This window comes from Mytilus trossulus, chromosome 6 (genome assembly GCF_036588685.1).
Source record: "Mytilus trossulus isolate FHL-02 chromosome 6, PNRI_Mtr1.1.1.hap1, whole genome shotgun sequence".
Taxonomy (NCBI): Eukaryota; Metazoa; Mollusca; class Bivalvia; order Mytilida; family Mytilidae; genus Mytilus; species Mytilus trossulus.
Genome location: NC_086378.1, coordinates 84633493 through 84656836, shown reverse-complemented (window position 1 = coordinate 84656836; position 23344 = coordinate 84633493). Strand labels below are relative to the sequence as shown.

The following is a 23344-nucleotide window of genomic DNA, read 5'->3' as shown; positions in this document are numbered from 1 at the left end:
TCGCAATCCATTAGCTAACTGGAAAGGAAAGAATTAATTGCACGAGATATAAAAAAAAAAGTGAGTGCAAGAAAGACATAGAGAGAAAACATATTTTTTCTTTTCCACTTAAACAATGATTTTTCTTTAAATAAAAAAATTGATAACACTTTTAAATTTAATAAGTCTTTCTGCAGAAAATTTAAACTAGTCATTTAAACATGTTTTTAAGATCCATTGTCTTCATATTAAAGTTATCTATATATTCATTGAAGACTAATAAAGGGTTACCTATAACAGAATCAATGGTTGCACTAAAATAAACTGGAGACGAACGATTATTTGGAATGAATTTTTTCAGAATGTGTATACGAGAGTTTTTTTTTGTATGTTTGCAAACACGAGGTTTACCTCTGAAGTTCCAACACCAGGTGGTTCCCCTTATACTGCAATATTTTAAGATCCCTCAGCAATTGAAAACAATCTTTCTATTACCTCCCACGAAAAAGACTATACCCACACGACAAATACAGATCTATATCTTTATATATATACTTTCTTCCTTCGCTTTGAAAAATGTTAAAACAGAAGGCTTTGATTTTTTTCTTTTTTTCACGATTTTGATGGAATGAACTGATAGTGTCCAGATATGAAGCTGTTTGTATGATGCTATAGTTCTGTTTGTACGATGCTCGAGTTCTCGCTGGTTCTGACATATTATGTGCCGTGGTTTAGGAATGATAGAACACCGTTTAGAGATAACATTTTTATCCCATCTTGATAAAGAGTAAGAAATTTCTTGTATATACAAAATAAAATCTGTTGCTTGTGAATCTTTTTCATCTTTAAACATTGTACCTAAGACGCATTAACGAGGCACTAAGTGGTATGAATGAGCAGACAAATTGATTTATAAACTATGCTTGTTTGAAAACTAAATTTACTTGTTGACTTTAAACATTATATATTGTTTCTGAAAACATATTGGGTGAACAGAGTCAATTTGATCACTATTAACAAGTCTAGAACAATATTTAGTATCAAATGAATTTTTATAGCTCTTCATTTATGATAATAGTCGAATGTATTTTTATTCATTCAAATTATGTGGAAATGGAAAATATTTATGTTGACACAAAAATATCGTATTCTGCCACGTATAGCTACCGTATCCTCTTAACAAAATAAAACAGAACTGATCCTTTTGTGAGATATTTAGACTATAATTTCCAAAGAAATTCATCCGAGTAGAAAATGTCCGTCCGTTTCACTCCGCCTTATATAAACAGTCCTAATCGTATCTATATGTCTTCGAGGCAAATTGATTAAAATCTACTGAAATTGAAAATAAATAATAATTGAAATTTGTCCATGTGTTTCATTCGAGATAATTGTTAATTTTTTCAATACAATACACAAATGGTTAAGTGGACATTTGGTTAATTGAGAATGCCACTCACATAGATGACATGACAAAATTTCGGACATTTTTCTGGTCAGTCTTGTTTTCAGTTGACCACATAATTTTTTGAATTATCATTTACTGTATGATTAATTTTACTTCGATTATTTAAAATGAAACAAAAAATACCCTTTTGTAAAATATAAATTCATTTTGTTAAACGATGCCAACTTTCGGGTCCAATGCTGAAGACATGTAAACTATAAGATCAAAATCAAGAGAGAAATTATATTTTTTTTAAAGCACATTTTGGCACGACTCTCCATTTTGTATTTACCGACCATTGACAACAAACCCGTATTACTTCCTATTCAAAATGCCTCTTTGAATTCACATGTTGGCCTATACCAAATACACCTCCCAAAAACTCCCGCAAAAAAATAAATAAATACAATATGTCAATTGAATTTGTCTCTTATGTCTTTGCTAACAATATTTTCGTTTTTTTCTAATGTACAAAAAATTGTGTGGACTGTCATGAAGTAAATATTAAGTATTATGAGTAATACTAGATAGACGCAGTGATACTAAGGTGTACTTTTGTAAATTAAATTAAATATTAAAATCATAAAATTTAATACTTAGAGCGCGAAGGCCACAGTTATTGTCAATTTGACACCGATTGACTGACACTTACATGGAGCCCCTGTCAGCTTCGGGATGGGTGAGAGAACAGCTAAACAACCGAATCAAATTACCCGAGCATAAACCGAGAGATACGATAACGGACCCGTACGGCGCGTACAAGTTACAGTATGTATAGCCACATCAACTTTTCAAAACCTTTCATTTTGAATTAAAATGACGAACCACCGTATTCAGTCATCAGTCTCAGTATTACGTTTTGACACTTAAAATGAGGATTTTGTCCAGCTCAGCATACCCCCATAATTTCAATTAAAATGGTTTACGCAACCCGTGGTGAAAGTATTTCCCTTACATTATATTTTAGATATCGTTTTATTTAAAAACCGTCTAAATATCATATTATTATGCTTTGTTAGATTATTTTCATTTTGCATCAAATGAACAAATAAAATAACAACGAAGGACATATATTTCTCTCAACAAAACGGGAAATTACAACAAAATGTTTTTTCAAAGTATAGACAAAAAAAAGTTATTATACTGTTCATCAAATTAAATTATTAAGAGAAAAAAATTATTCAAAATAGCGAAAAAATCTCTGAAGCAAGAAACATAGGATCCTAAAATCGAATATGTCAGCTTTTATTTTTTCCCCGACTAGAGAAAACTGCATTAACACTTATTTCAACACTTCGTATTTTTTTTTAAAGAAAGATCAATAATTTTACTTCTCGGTTAGAGGTATGCAAAAAGCACATTTTGCCAACTATGCCATTTTTTTAAGTTGTCAAAATGTGTAAGCAATTTATTTGGTATCTTCGTCAGTTAACGGAACCCATCTGTGTATGATTTCTGCTTGTTATTACTTATCTTACAAACGGATATACATTCAGTGTGATAATTCTAACTCTTGCTGTGGGAATAATTAACAACATTATTGTCATAATTTGTCTGAAATTTGAGTAACTGCGTGGAAAATAGCCAACGGTATGAATACCCAGGTTCCCTCTTCTTAACTCATATTTTAGACAGTATTTTTTCATAAGCATTCTTCAGTTTCGTTATATATTTTCGTGAGTTTATTTTTTTTAGCTTTTGATAAATTGTTTCAGATTGTTTTACAATAGTCGACTTTTAATTTATATATCCGATATCATTTCAACAAAAATAACCCGAAACCTTTATTTAAATAAGCAAGTACTTCAAAGAAGTTGATTTTTATAAGTCTGGTCGTACATTCTTACTTTTCCCCTGTCGTACGAATTTTCAGCTGCAACTTTTGCATAATTCAGTCTGACGAAAAAGGTATCGTTTTAACACTTAATTTTAATCAAAAATTGAAACTTCTTTTATTTTATTCTATAAGCGCATGGCGATATTTAGATTAAAGGTGAATTGTTATTTTTCGCTTGTCAGTTTAGGTTAAAGAAATCTATCTTTCATTCAGATCCACTTATTAGAAAATTAAGTTTGAATTCATTAAATGTATACCATCATTGAAAAATTCGTTGGAAATTGTCAATTATTTTGTAAACTTTTCATCTGTCTGTTTAACCAATGTGTGTGGCCATTTTCATAATTGATAAACAAGAACAGCGATTTGATTGGACTCGTTGATTGGATGGGCGGAGCTAATATCCTTATTTGGAAAGGCATCATAGAATGGTTTGAGATGTTGATTATAAGGGTAAAAGGATCAAATCTATCTTTGCTTATAATAACAGTCACTCGATCACAAAGTATAGAATAAGTGTAAAACAGACATTTCAATATAAACATTTTATAAGTGATTGTAAAAAACGACAGGAATTCTGATCGTTCTTGAGAAAAACACGAAACATTTGTCGTTTGACTTCGTAAATGGTGAATATGCAGCCTGGAACCCTACAAAGATTCCATCACAGCCCTGGAGTTTCTAGTTTGCCGAATGGACCAAGTCTAACAAGTATGATGCCAGCTCTGTTTGGAGACCAGAATTACTACAGACATGGAGGGTACATACCAATGAACGTGAACAGCATGGCGGCAATGTATGGTGACCAATATTCGGCGATGGGAAGACCGTCTCCATACTCCCCGTACGGACATCACCAAAGTGCTAAGGACATGGTTAAGCCACCGTACAGTTATATAGCGCTGATAGCAATGGCTATCCAGAGTACTCCGGACAAGAAAGTCACTTTAAATGGAATTTATCAGTTTATTATGGATCGTTTTCCTTTCTACCGTGAAAACAAACAAGGATGGCAAAACAGTATCCGTCATAATCTATCGCTAAATGAATGTTTTTTAAAAGTTCCTAGAGATGATAAAAAGCCTGGTAAAGGAAGTTACTGGTCTTTGGACCCAGACAGTTACAATATGTTTGACAATGGTAGCTATTTACGCAGGAGAAGGCGATTCAAAAAGAAGAAAGATATGGAACGAGCTTTAAATGATGACAAAACGGATTTAAACTTGAAACATGGCGACAGCAGCGACAATGAAAGTGCAAGAAACGGTGAGTGCGGAAATTCTGAGTATTCTGACAATTCGTGTAGTCCTAATAAGTATGACATTTGTAGAAAATCTCCTCCTTTAGAAACTAGCGTCTCAACAAAGTTGGAGCCCGTTGAACTTCAAAATTCTAACAACCTACAAGATTCTCAGCTAGAATCGCGCCCGAGCCCCAATACCCTACCTATTCCAGCTGATCCGTTGGAACCAAGCCAACCTTCTAGTTTTACAGTGGAGAACTTAGTGCAAAATTCCGCCAATTGTGATATGAGTGGATGTAACTTTTTATCCGGACGACAGAGTATCAATCCGCCAATTCCGTACTCGAGACCTACTGATATTTACCGGAACATTGGATCGTGTGGTCAGACATCACCTCAAGGACCAGGGTATCCGTATCCGACCTCTTCTATCATTCAACATAACAATTCTCTATCTGGTGTCAATAACGAGGACAATATTGAACCGCCGTCACCAGCTCACGCGCACGCGACACTATCGTCTGCTAACAGTGTCAACCCAAGCATGTTCCAAACGTATGGGAGACCAAATGGATGGTATGTTTCAAGTGCAGCTGACTTTTCACATCATGGTGCCGATTTTCCTGGAGGATCTTTTGGAAGTGTTCGGGACGTTTTTGAAAGCCAAAGACTTTTAGGACAAGGGAGTCAAACAACACCTCAATCAAGTTGCCAACTTGCCGCATTTAGGAACCCTTACAAATCGTATGCATGCGAATACAGCAAATTTTAATGACTTGTCTAGATTTATTTACCGTATGTATAATTTTGTTCTTTGTTCTGGAAATGTACTTGAGTGTGAGGTTATTCTCACAAAGTTTTCATAAGTGCAGTGCTTGTTTAACATTTACGTTGATCTGTATTTCTCTCGCGCTGAAAGATGGTTGTCAACAGGTTTCTGTCGATTGTGTAATTTGCGAACATTCCAATTAATTTTATATTCAGGCAGATAACAAAAAGACAATTTATAAATTAATGTGTCAGTTTTGAGGTATGTAGGAATCCATGCATATTTGTGTAAAATTAAAATGATATTTAACCAAAGTTTTTATGTATTTGATTTTTTTTAACGAATTAGTTTGTTTGTGCAAATACATCAATTTTGAATTTACGTTTGTATTCATATCAATGTTCTTTTTTAGTAGTACAAAGGTTTTTCAAATTATGTGTAAATATAAGTTCGAAACTAAAATATTTATTAGATTTGCTTTATCCTAATTTTTATTAGATGTTTAACAATAATTCGACTGATGAGAGAATATTTGAATTTTCTTTTCCATTAAGAATCGAATTTTCTACACATGGAACAATTTCGACAGGAAGACAATGTTTACCACAATATTTAATGACATAGTTAAGTTTATTAATATTCTTAATACAGATTAATTTGAATTTATATGGTTATTATAATAACAAATTCAAATTGTTTATAGTAAATTATAATTACAACTAAATATTTAAATGTCATTGAAATTTAATTTCAGAGAAAACAAATTAAAATCAAATATTGATTTAAGAATACACGATACAATCTGTAGCTGAAAGCTACCTAAAGAATTTTTACATCGGCCTTTTAATTTCATTGGATAGAAGTTCCCCTTAAAATTGGACACGGTAGAATTTAAACTAGAATATAAACCAATATTATTAGAAATTACACGAATTCATACTTCTTGGGAAACATATACGTATAAAAATAGACTCTGAAAAAGTCGTAGGTCTAATTTTTTTATGAACCACTCGATGGAAGTTCTTTTTATAATATGAAATAATTATTATAAAAACTCAGCTTCAGAATATCATAGAAATCATATAATAATTTTATTTTGAACAAAAATAAACAGTAATTAATTTGATCTTTTTCATTAACAAAATTTTTGAGTTCCAATTTTGACGGAATCTTTCATCTATTTGTTTGTCCGTTATTTTCTGAAATAGATTTGATCGCCCATTCTACACTTGACAGGAAATGTTATGTAAACTGATCGGACAAACTATTATTACATCAAATAACATTTTACTTTTTGTTGACAAAACTGTAAATTGGGCCGTCAGTAAAAGTTGTTAAGTTACAAAGTTTTATTTAGTTTATTTTTTCTCCTTTAAAACAGATGGTTTCACAAAGTTTTGTGTAACATTTGAAATTAATTAATTTTTACTACACTTGTCAATTTCATTTTATTCATGTAAAAAAATATATTTGCTACTTTTTTGTAAATACATTTCATTTGCAAAGGCATTTTATTTGTTTAAAAATTATATTAATTTCTCAATTTATTGCAAAACAATATATATTTGATTTGCTTTTAAAATGTTGTCGAAAACTTTATCAAATATTTTCAAATAATTTCAAGTTCAAATTTAACAGATTGGACAATTTATACAAAATAAACAATAAATTGAAATATATTTGTTTTGTATTTTTTGTAAATTATAAATTTAATAATTATTTAACTGCAACTATTCAATCCGAAGATAATTGATAATAAAGATATGAAGAAAATAAAAACGAATGAATAATAAGAAAGAAAAGTAAGTTATTGTAGTGTATGCGTCGTTAGAAAGAGAAAACCCGGACATTTTACAACTTTGAAAAACAATTATAGATGAAATGTATTGGGTCGATTTTTTTTTTGATTTTTGAAATTTATAACTAATAAATTATTCAATTTTTAATCGAAAATATAAAAGTCGTGCATTGGCTAATTTGTGCAATTCAAAGTGCTCGATTTACAGATATTTGTACTCGCAATATTTAAAACTTTAAAATAGTCTATTCTATTAGTTTTTGCTATACGCATACATGATTCGCAATTTTTCGACCGTGAAATGTTAAAAAATTATATATAATGCTAAACACGGACTTTAAATTCAATCATTAAAAGAAATAGATTGTTCTTTAGTGCAGACAGCATATTTCAAAATATTGAGGTAAAATAGAAGGAGAATTAATATTTTTTAACTAAAAGGTATTCTCATGAACAAATGAACAAAAGGGGATCTGTGATATATACTACACGACAATAAAACCACAATCCAACGAGACCACAATCCCACGAAACAGTGATAACCAAAATGAACAATTTCGGAGACATAATTTTTCCACTGCTGGTGGACGTTTCGTCCCCGAGGGTATCACCAGCCCAATAGCCAACACTTCGGTGTTGACATGAATATCAATAATGTGGTCATTTTAAAAAATTTCCTGTTTACAAAAGTTTGAGTTTTTCGAAAAACTAACGATTTTCTTATTCCAGGTATAGATTACCTTAGCCGTATTTGGCACAACTTTTTGTAATTTTGGATCCTCAATGTTACTCCAACTTTGTACTTGTTTAGTTTTATAATATTTTGATATGAGCGTCACTGATGTGTCTTATGTAGACGAAACGCACGTCTGGCGTACTAAATTATAATCCTGGTACCTTTGATAACTATTTTAGACACATGTAGAGTAGGATCTGCTTACCATTCCGGAGCACCCAAGATTGTATTTAGTGCATAGGGTTTGTGTTGCTCAGTCTTATGTTTTCTTTGTTGTGTTTTGCGTCAGTTTATTTTTGAATTGTACGTTTGTATAGGTATAGGAAGATGAAGTATGAGTGCCAATGAGACAACTCTCTCCTTATAGGTCAAAATACGGGTTTCAACATGGAGCCTTGGCTAGTAACGAACAGCAATGTATAAAGGGCCCCAACAATTACTAGTGTAAAACTATTTAACTGGGTAAACCAACGATCTATAATCTATATAAAACACGAATGTTACTTATGTATCTTTCATCTCTCTCTTATACAGTCTTCAGCAATGAACTGATTCCAAAATGCCAAACTTTTATCCTCAGCCTATAAATGTTGTGGATACCTTAAACAGAAACTGTCAAAGATGATCCAAATCCGACCCTTAACATAAAGTTATCCATCAAATTAAAAAACAGATGAAACATACAAGTTATATGGTCTCCAGCTATTAAATATTCGATTTCGCTAATTCATGTTGCTATGGTTGACGAGGCTTTCCCTACAAAAACATCAGTCGCCACAACCCCATGGAAAAAGAGCAAAAAACATAGGCTCCATACACACAGGAGAATACAATTTATCGTCATTATATTTTTTTGATTTTTTCCCGATGGTATCAAATAATAGGAAGGTTATATATTCTTTCAATTTTGTGTCGGTTATATTTTGTATCATCGTATTCACTGTGCAGTTTAGTATTTCATAAACCATACTAGTTTTGTTTATCTTGGAATTGTACATAATTGGGAAATTTTGATGTATTTTTTATGATTGAATATGTCTATAAGAAAGAGAACAAAACCCTCATCATTCTTGAATTTATTTTGGTACATTTTTTTGAAAGTTAGTATAAGCTATATGCCTCAATATGAAAATAAGAAAATGTGGTATAATGGCCAATTAGACAAAACAAAAGATACTAAAATGACGTAAAATTGAGGAACAATGAATTACCGACGGCCTTCAAAAATGAACATATCTCGTATCGCATAACAATTTATGAGTGGCACCAACATTACAAATGTAAAACAGCACAATTGAGAAAACTAACGACCGGATTAATGGTAACCAAACAAACAGCAAAAAAAATTACCGAAAAAACAGGAAAATAAAACCAAACAAGTGAAACTGCGAGCTACTGCTCACTGATGATACCCCCGCCGCAAGTGGATAATTAATATAAATAGTGTAAAAATATGCAAGTGTTCGGTAAACAGGAAGTTGTCGAGTGATGAATCTGAAAACACATCACACGGTATAGCTGACTTATATAAATCCTGAAACCAAATTTCAGATATCCTTGTATTGTAGTTCCTGAGAAAAATGTGACGAAAATTTTCAACTTGGCTATCTTGTGTGAAATCATACAAGTGTTCGGTAAACAGGAAGTTGTCAAGTGATCAATCTGAAAACGCATCACACGGTATAGCTGACTTAGATAAACCCTGAAATCAAATTTTAGAAATCCTTGTATTGTAGTTCCGGAGAAAAATGCGACGAAAAATATTCATGGGACGGACGGACTGACGGAAGGACAGACAGAGGTAAAACAGTATACCCCCCCCCCTTTTTTTTTTAAAGCGGGGGTATAAAAAACCCACATATGATATACAGGAAAAGAGGACTACTATGCCCTTTGGGATATAAATGTGCATTATGAATAAACATATACTATACCCCTGAAATTTTTACGAATGAAGGAACGCACACACAGAATGTGGCGTGGATAATTTATTTTCAGGGTAAACAAAATCATAAATTCTACATGTTACATAGAAATCATTCTTTTAAACAAGCAAGGTCCAACAGAAAATATTGAACCTTTTATTAGCCCGAGTCAAAGAAAAGAGAATGACTACAAATAAAAGACCTTTAAAGATCTGAAATCAACGCCATATATTTTCTAACGTCTAAAACATTTCCATAATACGAAGACAACCATTTAGAAGTATTACGAATTGGGGAAAGGCAACTGTGGTGCATGGGTGACGGTGATTAGATTTTGAGCCCTCATCACCTTGTTTCATCTGAATCAATCAGTTGAATAAGATACACAAGAATGTAAGCATATATATACTCAGAAAAAGACTCTGAGTCAACTCGATACAATACTGGTATACTTAAAGTACTAGTAATACAAACAATCATGTTTAACCTCGCCCCATTTTTGCGCCTGTCCCAAGTCAGGAGTCTCTGGCATTTGTTAGTCTTGTATGGTTTTAATTTTAGTTTCTTTTATATATTTCGGAGTTTAGTATGACGTCCATTATCACTTAACTAGTATAAATTTTTATTTCGGGGCCATCTGAAGCACGCCTCCGGGTGCAGATATTTCTCACAGTATTTGATATCCATTGGTGGTCTTCGGCTGTTATCTACTCTTTGGTCGAGTTGTTGCCTCTTTGAAACATTACCCATTTCCATTCTCAATTTTATTGTATACTTAGAGTAATAAGTATGAAGAGTAAAACATACGAATGTTCATGCTGTTCGACACTCTTTAAATATATAGTATCCATCATAGTAATCAGAAGTTCTTTTTTTTTTTTTTTAATATTAAACATATTTTATAAATAATCATCTGTTACATCAACCCTCAGTTGGTCCGAGTACACATTTATCGTCCTTTGATTATAGTCCTTAGTGTGGACAGTGTGTTACTTGCCAATTTTTGTTATACCCCTTCCAAATTTATTTCTTCATGTTTTATTCCTCATATAGCAAGAAGGGGGGGGGGGGTGAAATGACACTGTAAACAAATTTGGGTCATAAATATTAATGTAAAGTAGTGATTAGGTCCAGCTGAAAAAGGTAAAAAAAATAGCACTTCGGACACTGTCAAAAGATTTCAAGACCCCCTTAACATAAAACTGTCCATATTTTGATTGATAAAGTTTTCTATAATTTTGATATAATTTGTCCCAAAAGTAGTTCAATACACTTTAAAAATATTATTGAGAAAGCGCAGGTGTTTTTTTTTTTTAATTTTCATTTATTGTCCTAAAGAAATGCACTACGAAATAACTGTGTACTCGGACCAGTTGCCCAGAAATTCAACATATGGTTTGCGTACTGTTGGTAGGCATGGGCATTGCTTTAGAAAATGGATGTAATCTTCATTACATGTTCCAGATTAAGTACAGATACATAAATTATGTGGCACAGTTTTAATAACATGCACGTCTTGTAGCAGTTCTACCTCCCTTTTAACTTATATATGGGGGCAGTGTTGTAGCAACACGATATAAGAACAAACTCTCACATTAGTTTGCGACGACTTGACTCATTAGTCTTATAAATAAACAATGTTTTCCCAAACTGAAGTATTGATTAAGACACCTACAATGGATTTACTGCAATAACTTCATAAGCAGTTTCAGAAAAGCATGTCATTAGGCGATGAAATGTATAAGAATCCAAAGGTTCAGTGACTATAACTGTTGCTTTAAAAATGTACAATGAAACACTAAAACCGAGCAAGCTGGACAGTTAAAACAATGCTAGTTTTACAGCTTACAGAAACATTGTTTTAAAAGTCCCTGTATGGCAAACCTAGAAGGTTACTTTGCTATCGACCATACTTCCTTCTTCCAAATGAGGAATAATAAAATCATATACCACACCAATAGGTCAAAATATTTGTATAGCAAACAAGTTCCTCACCCCAAATCATAACGAAGAATAACAGTATATAATTTTAGACGTTTAGTGATCTTATGTTCTGAAGCTGATGGCAAACATTTAGAATTCTATATAGATGTAGAGATTAGGAATTATGGGGAAGTGTTGATAACAACACATGGAAAACACATAATACGACAGAAATAAATTACCACAGAACAGGTTACAAGGATTTATTTGACAGACAAAATTGTTTTATAGGCGAAAACAACACACATAAAACATTGTTTTGTGCAATCATCATAGGGAATAGATTGATTTATAAACCAATATCGAATAATGTTTTGTTTTGGTTTATTTTGTTATATAAGAGAGTTTCATGAAAACATGTAAATTCTAAAATAAAAAATTCATTGTGTTATGTTCGCAATTACGATTAAATATAGCCAACCAATGTTTTGAGGGGATGTGTCTAAGGACATTGTATTCCATTGATGGCACTTGATTATTCAGATACATGATAATTCTTACAGTTATTGTACGATTAATGCTCTGTTAGCCACCAACCTCATAGAGGCATACCTGTGCAATAATATAAATAAAGATCACCAGAACAAGAAAAATAGAACATTCCAAACTTTTGACCATCCTGATTATAATAAGAGGAATATACATATCACCGAAGTCTTTGTTCAATCTATTAGCTTCATTTTATGCATCTAGCAGGTCGTTGCATAGATGATGCATACTTGCTGTGGGCATATCAACCGTCAAAGGATTAGCAAATTGTGGAAATGAGAGTAACAGATCAGTGAGAGCTTCTGACAAATTTACTTTTCGCTTTACACGTAATTATAACTGACTGACTGATTCGGTTCTAATTAATTTAAGAAAACTGGCTTGGTGTAAAGACTTCAAAGGGAAAACAATGTACACATATGTATGGGTTGAACGTTAAAGTTTCTAAACATTTCCACCTCGATGAAATTTTGGGTAATTTAGAAGTAACGCTCGTATACGAAGAGATAAACAGCTTAACCTCTTGGAGAACAAACCATGGTTATTCCAGATTGTATTGTACGTAACTGTAGATCTCAATAAATATTAGTTTAGATATTGTTTTACTTGTAACTGTCATACTGTTACTATGTTACTTAATTTTACTTTACTGTATAGCTATATTTTTCGTCTCTGTAATATCGTCATAATAGGTGCAAGTGCTTTTCTGGATTGCTTTATATTGTCATTTTTTGCCTGTTCTTCGTCCTGAATAAACAGACTATACAATGGCTGCAAAAAATGAAAAGACAACAATAGTTTACAAAGCAAAACTTACAAAAAGTATCCAAAAGTTTGAGCAATACGTATCCCACAAAAAAACGAGTGGATCAAATGTTCTTTGGAATTGTCACAGATCCTGCACAACTAGTATCACCCGCCATGTGATATTAAGCCGAACAAAAGACGAATGTATGACTTACATTGTGTTGTTGAGTGTCTGATATTAGGTTTGTTTTGTATATAAATCAGGTCGTTAGTTTTCATTAAATTGATTGGGTATGTCATTGTTGGTCCTTTTTTAGCGGTCTGGTCCGAGAACACAATTAATTCGTAGTGCATTTCTTTTAGAACATAAATGAAAATAAAAAAAATCTCACCTGCGCTTTCTCAAAGAAACTTTTACAATGTGTTGTACTACTTTTGGGACAAATTATATCAAATTTATAGAAAACTTCATCGCCTCTAACTCAAAATATGGACAATTTTATGTTTAGGGCGTCTTGAAATCTTTTGACAGCTTCCGAAGTGCTCATTTTCAACCTTTTTCAGCTGGACCAAATCACTACTTTCCTTTAAAATTCTGGACCCAAATTTTTTTACAGTGTACTTTCATCCCCCTACTTGCAATTTGAGGCAGTGAACATGGAGAAATAAATTTGGAAGGGGTATAAAAATTAATGGCAAGTAACCCACTGTCAACACTAGGGACTATATTTGTGAACAACGAAAATCAAGGGACGACAATGGTGGTCTCGGACCGTCTATGTGGTATGGATTTTGCTAATTGTTAAACGCTGTACGATGTATATAGTTGTTATATGTTCTACATCATTTGTTCTCTGGTGGCAAATTATCTCATTGGCAATCATACCACATCTTCTTATTTTTCCAATACAGTCTCATTGGCATATACATCATATGTTGGTTTATTAGAAAATAAATATATAATAAAAAAAACCACAGAAATAATATATCGTCGTTTAGATGGTTTTAGTCTGAGAAACTATCATAAACCCCATGACCAATAAAACATTCTTTTAAATACACGAGTATGTAGACTATGAATCTTCATGCGATATTGCATCAGTAAAAAATGGTAAAGTTGATGGACAATTACACTTGTGTTTTTGAAGATACATCAGCACAACATTAAATGATTGATCGCCATTTCCAGTCCATTTCCAAACATTTCTGCCATTCACTGCCATTTTCTCTGCTAAATTCATTAAAGTTGTTCAAAATTACCGCAACCATATAAACACGTGTTGACCCTAAATTCTTTCTGTGCAAAATGCTTTTTTTTCATCCAGTCTGAGAACGCCCCCTAGTGAGACAATTTCTTTTATTCCCTAGATTCGCAATGACGGCTGTGGAAATCTAAGGTTAATTTTTAATCATTTCAAATCTCAGAAATCTCAATTCTGACAGGTTTAACAAAATAGCAGAGAATGTGAAACGTCTGAGGGGATAAAACACAAAGCTCTGCTGTTTTTTCACGTGACATTAGGAACTCTACATGGTTCTGTTGCGTGTCAAAATTCTGACTGACGAAAATAACAAGTGCTTTGTATCACCGATTTAAACTCACAAACGTACCTAGAAATACTCATATTTCACCAAATCTATTGTTTGGAAGAGATCTCGAGTATACAGACTGTGTATGTGACTGACGACAATAACAAGTGCTTTGTATCACAGATTGTCATGATAACTCACAAACGTACCTAGAAATACTCATTTTTCACAATTGATAAATCTATTGTCTGGAAGTGAGTACTATAAGAAGGACGAAATATACCAGAGGGACAGTCAAACTTATAGATCGAAAATAAATTGACAGTGCCATGGATAAAAAAGAAAAAGACAAACAGACAAATAATAGTACACAATTTAAAAGACACAGCATAGAAAACTAACGACTTACCAACACGAACCAACATAGTAAACTGACTTTGTATGTGACTGACGAAAATAAAAATTGTTTTGTATCAGCTTAACACATTTAACGCATCTAGGAATTGACAATGAGGGTCGGTTGAAAACAAAACTTTACACGACAAAAGAGATTATTTTAGCTTTCCAATTGTGAAATTTCCATTTCTAAGTAGCAACATTCCAGCAGCACCTGCATACGGGGTATATATCACACAATCGATGCGACATTCCCGTTCTTGTATTTCCTATCATGATTTTCTTGATAGAGGGTTGCTGTTCACAAGGAGGCTTTTAAACCAAAAGTTCCAAATAATGAAGTTGAAATCATCCCTTCGTAAATTGACGGACGCCACCACGAGTTGGTTGACCATTATGGAATACTAGTAACGGTTTCACAGATGGTATCGGATATTTTCCTTACGTCGTAACTACTATCCCCTTCCCTTTCATGAATGTGACCTACCGAATTAGACTATTTACCGGATTTGTTATAACAGGAACAATACGACGGGTGCCACATGTGGAGCAGGATCTGCTTACCCTTCCGGAGCACATGAGAAAACCCCTAGTTTTTGGTTGGGTTCATGTTGCTTTTTCTTTAGTTTTCGATGTTGTGTCATGTTTACTATTATTTTTCTGTTTGTCTTTTTCATTTATCATTGTTTTGCAGACGTATGATTTTGATTGGCCGCTTGGTAATGATTATTAATTACTTGTACTTTTGAACATTGTAAGAGAAACTGTATATATGCTGAATTACCTCTTGTGTGTTATCTTCTAATTTCTCTCTTATGATATAACTTGTGTGAGTATGCAGTTGGAGTGTGTTACTTTATCTATTAGAGGAAATTATAAAAAGAGAAGTTAGCAAAAGTACTAAACTCCAAGGGAAATTCAATATAGAAAGTCCCTAACTAAATGGCAAAACCAGAGGCTCAACCACATCAAACGAATGGAGAACAATTGCCATATTACTGATTTAGTAAAGACAATTCCTTATGTAGAAAATGGTGGATTTAACCTAACAGCTAAACCTCTCACTTGTATGACAGTCGCGTAAAGTTCCATTATATTAACAAGAATGTGCGACAAAACAAGAAGGCATAAAGGGTAAAAATGTCAAAAATTGGGGTACATCAGTTAAAAGAGGGACGAAAGATACCAAAGGGACAGTCAAACTCGTAAATCTAAAACAAACTGACAACGCCATGGCTAAAAATGAAAAAGACAAACAGAAAAACAATAGTACACATGACACACCATAGAAAACTAAAGAATAAACAACACGAACCCCACCAAAAACTGGGGGTGATCTCAGGTGCTCCGGAAGGGTAACATTGTGTTATCATAACCATATAAAAAGAAACAACTGTGTCAAATAGACAAAGCACATAAGCAAAACAGAAAGACATGTAGTAATACAAAAATGACAGTAGCACAATAGCACGATGGCGGAATGTATAAATATTAGGCCATTTCAAATAAACAAAATAGATTAAACAGTACAGGTTAAAAAGACAAATAAGAAGAACAATATGCATGATAATCAACGACAGTATCAAAGACCTTTATGTATCATTTGTGCCAACAATTTGTTTTAAAACTGCTACACAAAGTTCTTGACAGTTCGTGAATTGACAATATAATAAACTGTAGTAGAAAATGTAGTCTTTAATAATTTACATTAGCTATTACCTGACAAAGGTCAGAAATACATCTAAGAAGATAAGATGTCATAATAATGCTACAGTTTCCAATACTGATGACAACTGGGACTCATTTTGGTTTTGACTGCAACAAGTTTGAGGATGACTGATATATAATTATTTCGCCTAGCAGAGCACACACTAATATTAATTCCATCAAGTTTATAATACAAAATGTTGTGTCGATATAACCAGTTTATTATAAATACAAGATGTGGTATGATTGCAAATGAGACAGGAAACCAACTACGTTTAGTCCACATTGCCTATACCAAGTCATCAATATGACATTTGTTGTACATTCGTTTGGTGTGTGTAAGCTTTCGATTTTGCCATTTGATAAGGGACTTTCCGTTTTGAATTTCCCAAGGAGTGCGGTATTTTTGTTATTAACTTTAACTTTTCAGAACAGTGAAAATGGTAGTTATTTGCCGTTAGAAAATCGACAATTAAGTGTTGATTTTTTTTTTATACATTCACCAAAATTTAAATGAAATAATTTCATTGGTCAACTTTCGTATGCCTCAAACGTTGAATACCAATCATAATGTACCTCTATACTCTTTTAGACTGTCTACATAAAAAAATAATATCGATGTATATATTGGAATGTCAACAATTTCAAAGTTTTGATGTACACTTGTGAAATGTCAACGGCCACAAGTATACATATCAAGCCGAAATATTAATGTATGCTTTTGAAAGACACGTTATGAATTCCAACGTATGAATTTAGAAATTTATTTAGAATATTTTTCAAACCTTAGTGTGACAGCTTTGACTGGGTGTATGCAGGTGACGTTGACAACAGTTTCCTGTGAACGTTTTATCTGAGATATCTTATGTCACAAACAATGATATAATGTTCGAATGAGCAAAGGTCAAATGATTAATTTTTTATTTCATTTATTAACTGACAGGTATAATTAGTACAACTTTACCAACAAGTTCATTTCACGTATTTGTGAAGAAAAAAGTAAAATCACAAAAATACTGAACTTAGAGGAAAATCAATAATCACATGGCAAAATCAAAAAACAAAACACATCAAACACGAATGGACAAGAACTATCTTATTCCTGACTTGGTACAGGCATTTTTAAATGTAGACAATGGTGGATTAAACCTTGTTTTATTGCGCTAATCCTCTTACTTTGATAACAGTCTCATCAAATTCCGCTATATTTACAATGATGCGTTAACTAAACAGACATTCCTACTTTACAGATAAGGTATTCTATGCCTGGGATATGAAAATCTTTATTATTTCGAAAAATAATATTATTTATATATAAACTCATCAAAGATATAAGGATTGAAATTTAGTATTTGCGCAAGACGCGCGTTTCGTCTACACAAGACTCATCAGTGACGCTCGAATGAATCAAGTTAAAAAGGCCAAATTAAATACGAAATTGAAGAGCATTGAGGACCAAATATTCTTTAAATTTTTGCGAAGTAAAGCTAAGATAGTCTATTCCTGAAGAAGAAAATCCTTTCATGCTTTTCTTTCCCCGAGTGGTCTTGCATTATTTGGACTATATTCCTGTTTCGTAATAAGGGCATTGTAACGGCATTTTAAACAGTCATATTAGCAGGAGGTGTTGCTAGCCATAAAATATGGTTGAACATACCAATTCCTCTTAAGATGTCCTATACCAAGTTAGTAATATGACAGTTGATATCAAATATGTTGTTTCTATATGTATGTTGCATTGTCGTTTATTTTGGTTGTAATTCAGTATTTCTGTTCTTCCGTTGTTTTCATATTATAGTTGATGTTTTTCCCGCGGTTGTAAATTGTAACCCATATGACTTTCGAACAGCAGTATACTACTGTTGCCTTTATTCGTAGTCAACATTTTGATAAAACTTGTGGTATTTCTTCCTTGCGACTATTGTATACTTTGTGTGCAAGAAAGTTAAAATAAACTCATCTAGTATACCAGGCGTTAAAAGTTGTAAGCCAGCCGCTCATTTCGTCTACGAAAAGACTAATCAGTGATGCAAAAAAAATATGTTGAAAGGTAAAAAAATGTGAAGTAGTGAAATTTTGTTGATTTGCCTGCAAATAAGATTTTCAAAACTGAGTCTATGCTTTTCCCTATCATTTTTTCTTCAAAACTAAGCCATTTACCAACTTCTATTAATAACACAGCATCTTCCAAAACATTTTCATGTCATATCTGGTGTTTTTATTCCAATTCAAACCACCTAATGGGCGCCGAATGGGACTATTGTGGTTTTGTACTCGAAATTCAAATTTGAACGGACAAAAATGAGTTTAGATTAACGAAATTGTCATACAAAATTATCTATCGGTAGACAAATATAAGAAAGAAGATGTGGTATGATTGCCAATGAGACAACTGTCCACAAGAGACCAAAATGACAAAGACATTAACAACTATAGGTCACCGTACAACCTTCAATAATGAGCAAAGCTCATACCGCTTAGTCAGCTATAAAAGGCCCGATAAGACGATGTAAAACAATTCAAACGAGAAAACTAACGGCCTTATTCATATAAAAAAAAAATGAACGAAAAACAAATATGTAACACATAAACAAACGACAAACACTGAATTACAGGCTACTTTTGTCAGGACAAAATTCGTTTTCGTATCACAGATTTACTTTGGTTACCTTATTTGAAAATTAAGTTTAGATTCTGTGAACTAATTTGCTTACAAAACTGAGATTTTGTCAGAAAATTCAATGTTGTGTTTATTTTTGTTTAAAGACACAATAAAATGTTATGTCACAATTGTGTTTGAAAATTAGTTTATATTTGCCTACCAAATATTTTTGTCTACAAAATTGATATCGTCTACAAAAATGATATTTTCTACAAAAATGATATTTTCTACAAAAATGATATTTTCTCCAAAAATGATATTTTTCTACAAAAATGAATTTGATCTACAAAAATATTTTGTTATTACAAAATTAAAGCTATCATAAAACAAGTCTGTATCACATAGTTTTGTAAGACAAAATATAATTTGAATTTTGTGTACACAAAATTCAAGTCCCATTCGGCGCCACGTACCACGTACTGAGCCATCGTCAATGTTCGGTTTAGTGGAAGAAACCATTAACAACATAACATTGAAAGGAATTTTATCCTATCAACTGTGTATTTCCAAAAAAGGGTTACAGACTGATTAAGCTGATGGTATGCCATAAAACCAGTTTCAAACAATCATTTGTTTTTGTACCAAGTCAGGAAATTACCATTGTTATATTATAGTTCGTTTCTGTGTTACATTTTAATGTTGTGTTTTTGTTGTGTCTTTGTTCTCCTTTTATATTTGATGCGTTTTCCTCAGTCTTAGTTTGTAACCCGGATTAGTTTTGTTTCTCAATCGATTTATGGGTATACTACTGTTGCCTTTATTTATTAAGCACATATATGTGACAGGATAACATACTAGTATTAGGAAAATATTAGCTAATCTGAGTTTTGTAAAACGTTGTTCAACTTTTGATCTTCAATGCTCTCCAACCTAGTACTTTTTTGTTTGTTTTTTTCAGCGTTACTAATGAGTTTCTTTTAAACGAAACGGGCGTTTGACGTACACACTTTTAGTCATGGTATCTATGATGACTTTATGATTTTTGTTTAGTGAATGTGGATAACAAGTCATGACCATATTTCATACCACGTTTAAAGCAACAACAAAAAAATATACCCACAAACAATGCCTATTCTCATATGAAACATACCGTATATGGGACTTGATAAATACTAAATTATGACTGTATTGCCTCATTTAGGGAACAACAAACTCAAAACCGATCTTATGCTTTGAAGAATCAATGGAAAAATCGTGTTGCGTGGAAATGAATTATGTCAAACTGTCATTCACTTATAATGATTTTTTACTTTATGCGCAATCTTGTGCAATTCATTCGATTTTCTGTTACCTGTTATTCTACAATTTTAATGAAAGAAAAGAGATAGTCCATAGTATCACACAAATCCTGCTCATGTTCCATTCTTAATTCTTAGAAAATCAATTCTTTTTGACACATTTACGGTTGAACATTTATATGTTATGACAGAACCAAGTTATATTAGTAAGTATACCTTGTACGAATGAAAATGCTTGTATAAAGTAAGTACACATCAAACGAATGTGAAAGGTTCGCATTGAACGGGTTGTGCGTTTCATTGATTTATTTATATATATATATTTCTAGAAATGGTAAAACAATAAAAAGAAGAAAGGCGTATTCAATTTTAAACCTGGCATCTTTTGTTAGCTATCATTCGTGTGTTTCTCTGTCGTACATGTTGTTATTTGTATTGTAGTCCTATCATGTAATGTTTGTATTTTAATGTTATATTTAACATTGCCATAAATGTGGGAGGTTTGGCAAGCCACAAAATTAGTTTCAACCCAACATTTTTTTAATTAAAATGTCCTACACTTTATGCTCGTCAATATTTGCGCTACGTTCGTTTATCTTCATATTTCAATCTTCTTTCTTCCTTTTATTCTTAGCTGGATGTCCCGAGCGTTAATTATTTAAGATTTGTTACCTAATACAATAACCCGAATATAGCGGAGGGCGTTTATGAGGTTCGATTTGAACATACAGGGGTTTGTTCTATTTTGTTTACCCTGGTATTTGAATCTTCTAACTGTAAAGTAATATACAAATGGGAGGTTACTCTAGTCATTTAACCAGGTTTAACCAAATATTTTCTTTAGAAACTGTAATAAAAATGTCAAGAAAATGGTCATTGTTATATTATAGTTCGTTTCTGTGTGTGTTACATTTTAATGTTGCGTCGTAGTTCTCCTCTAAATGTTGATGTATGTCCTGTACCAAGTCAGGAAAATGTACATTTTTTATATTATTGTTCGTTTTTGTGTGTGTTACATTTTAATGTTGTGTGTCTGTTGTGTCGTAGTTCTGCTGTTATATTTGATGTGTTTCCCTCAGCTTTAGTTTGTAACCCGGATTTGAGTTTTTCTCAATCGATTTATGAATTTCGAACAGCGGTATACTACTGTTGCATTTATTTATCAAATAGTCCGTTTCTATGTTCCGTTTTGTTTGCCGTTTCCCTCAATTTTTGGTTTTGACCCGGTTTTGTTTCAGTTTAATCGATTTACGACTTTTGATCAGCTGCATACTACTATTGCCTTTATTAAGACGTTGCAGTAATAAGGTCATCAATTACTACAAATATCGATACACTGTGACAGTACACATTTAGTGATGTCAGTGGGAAAAATACTCAACTAAATTCAATTTTAATAAACGGAACTCAAGATATGAGGACATTACAGGAATGTGAGAAAATCTTTAAAATAGTTTAAATTAATCCATGTTGTGTTCCATCAAACTCAAACACGGATATTGTGATATTCAAACTTGCAATTACAAAATTTGAAGTTATTTGAAATAAAGGAAAATATCTCCCTCATAATAACTCTGACTTTTAGCGTTAGTTTTGTTTGTTATACCTAGTTTTATTAGCTCTTCAATTTAAGAATACGTTTTGTATTTACAAATATTGTGGCCTCGGGCATCTCTGAAAAGATAATAATTATCGACATGCGCATCTGGTGTATGACAATTGGTTCCATTTATGTTATAATAATGATCTACATGAACACTATTTCATATATATAGCTTGATAAAAAAAATAATCGTTGTACAAAATGTATAGTGTACATTACAGAGGGTAAAAAAAGATAAAATTGAGTACTAAGAACAATAACTCATGTTACTTTCGGGCGATTAAAATACAGTTATACATTCAATTTTTATTATATGAGGAAAATTCCAATGAATACAAATGTATGTAATGATAGCAGCCATACGAAGAGATGATACAATGATGAGATCATCTTTTGATTGCAGGTAAGACCATAGCACACCTCGTTTTAGTTTATTTTATCAAATTAACCACCTTAAACCGACAGTTGCCTTCCATGCCTACAATCTCTTTAGAGGTAAACTCTGCCACGACCTCACGTCTCGATCGGTATTTTCTCCTTGGTTTTAGTTTAACAGTCTCTGACCAATCTTTGCCTGGTAACAAAGTTCGCCTGTAAAAATACATACAATTAAGTAGTAAAACTTAATGCTTTTTAAAGTTCACGACAAGTAGACAAAAACAGAAACCCATACATTTTCTATTAAATATCTGATCATAAACAAGGTTCTGTCCACATTTCATAAAACTCCATGTAGTTCTGTAAAAGATATTGTTGGTTTAAAAAATAATTGAACCTCACTCCTAATCTAAATGTTAAATGTAAAAAAAATCATTTAGGAGTAAAATGCGGAAAATGAAAATAAATATTTTCAAACATTAGCTCTGGATACTGTATCGTGATCAACGCTTCTGTTCGAATTTCATACAACTCCATGTAGATTTGATAGTTATAATAGGTACCAGGATTATAATTTAGTACGCCAGACGCGCGTTTCGTCTACATAAGACCCATCAGTGACGCTCATATCAAAATATTTATAAAGCCAATTAAGCACAAAGTTGAAGAGCATTGAGGATTTAAAATTCCAAAAAGTTGTGCCAAATACGGCTAAGGTAATCTATGCCTAGAATAAGAAAATCCTTAGTTTTTCAAAAAAATTAAAGTTTAGTAAACAGAAAATTTATAAAAATGACCACATTTATATTGATATTCATGTCAACACCGAAATGTTGACTACTGGTGATACCCTATAGTTATCAATGTCCATAACACT

The 23344-nt window shown here is 32.3% G+C and overlaps 2 protein-coding genes across 2 annotated transcripts in view; one reads left to right on the top strand and one right to left on the bottom strand.

Annotated features, from left to right (window-relative positions):
• Positions 1–3116: 3116 nt before the first annotated feature.
• On the top strand, positions 3117–5583 carry LOC134722060 (forkhead box protein C1-A-like). The gene has a single exon (XM_063585501.1). The coding sequence runs from the start codon at positions 3890–3892 to the stop codon at positions 5276–5278; it is 1389 nt and encodes a 462-aa protein (XP_063441571.1). The 5' UTR covers positions 3117–3889; the 3' UTR covers positions 5279–5583.
• A 16801-nt stretch (positions 5584–22384) lies between these two features.
• The window catches only part of LOC134722059 (protein-glutamine gamma-glutamyltransferase K-like), a 28091-nt gene continuing 27131 nt past the window's right edge, over positions 22385–23344 (bottom strand). Inside the window, exon 16 of the mRNA XM_063585499.1 lies at positions 22385–22680. Within this exon, the coding sequence (XP_063441569.1) occupies positions 22521–22680 (160 nt within the window). The 3' untranslated portion in view covers positions 22385–22520. The remainder of the gene's footprint in view (positions 22681–23344) is intronic.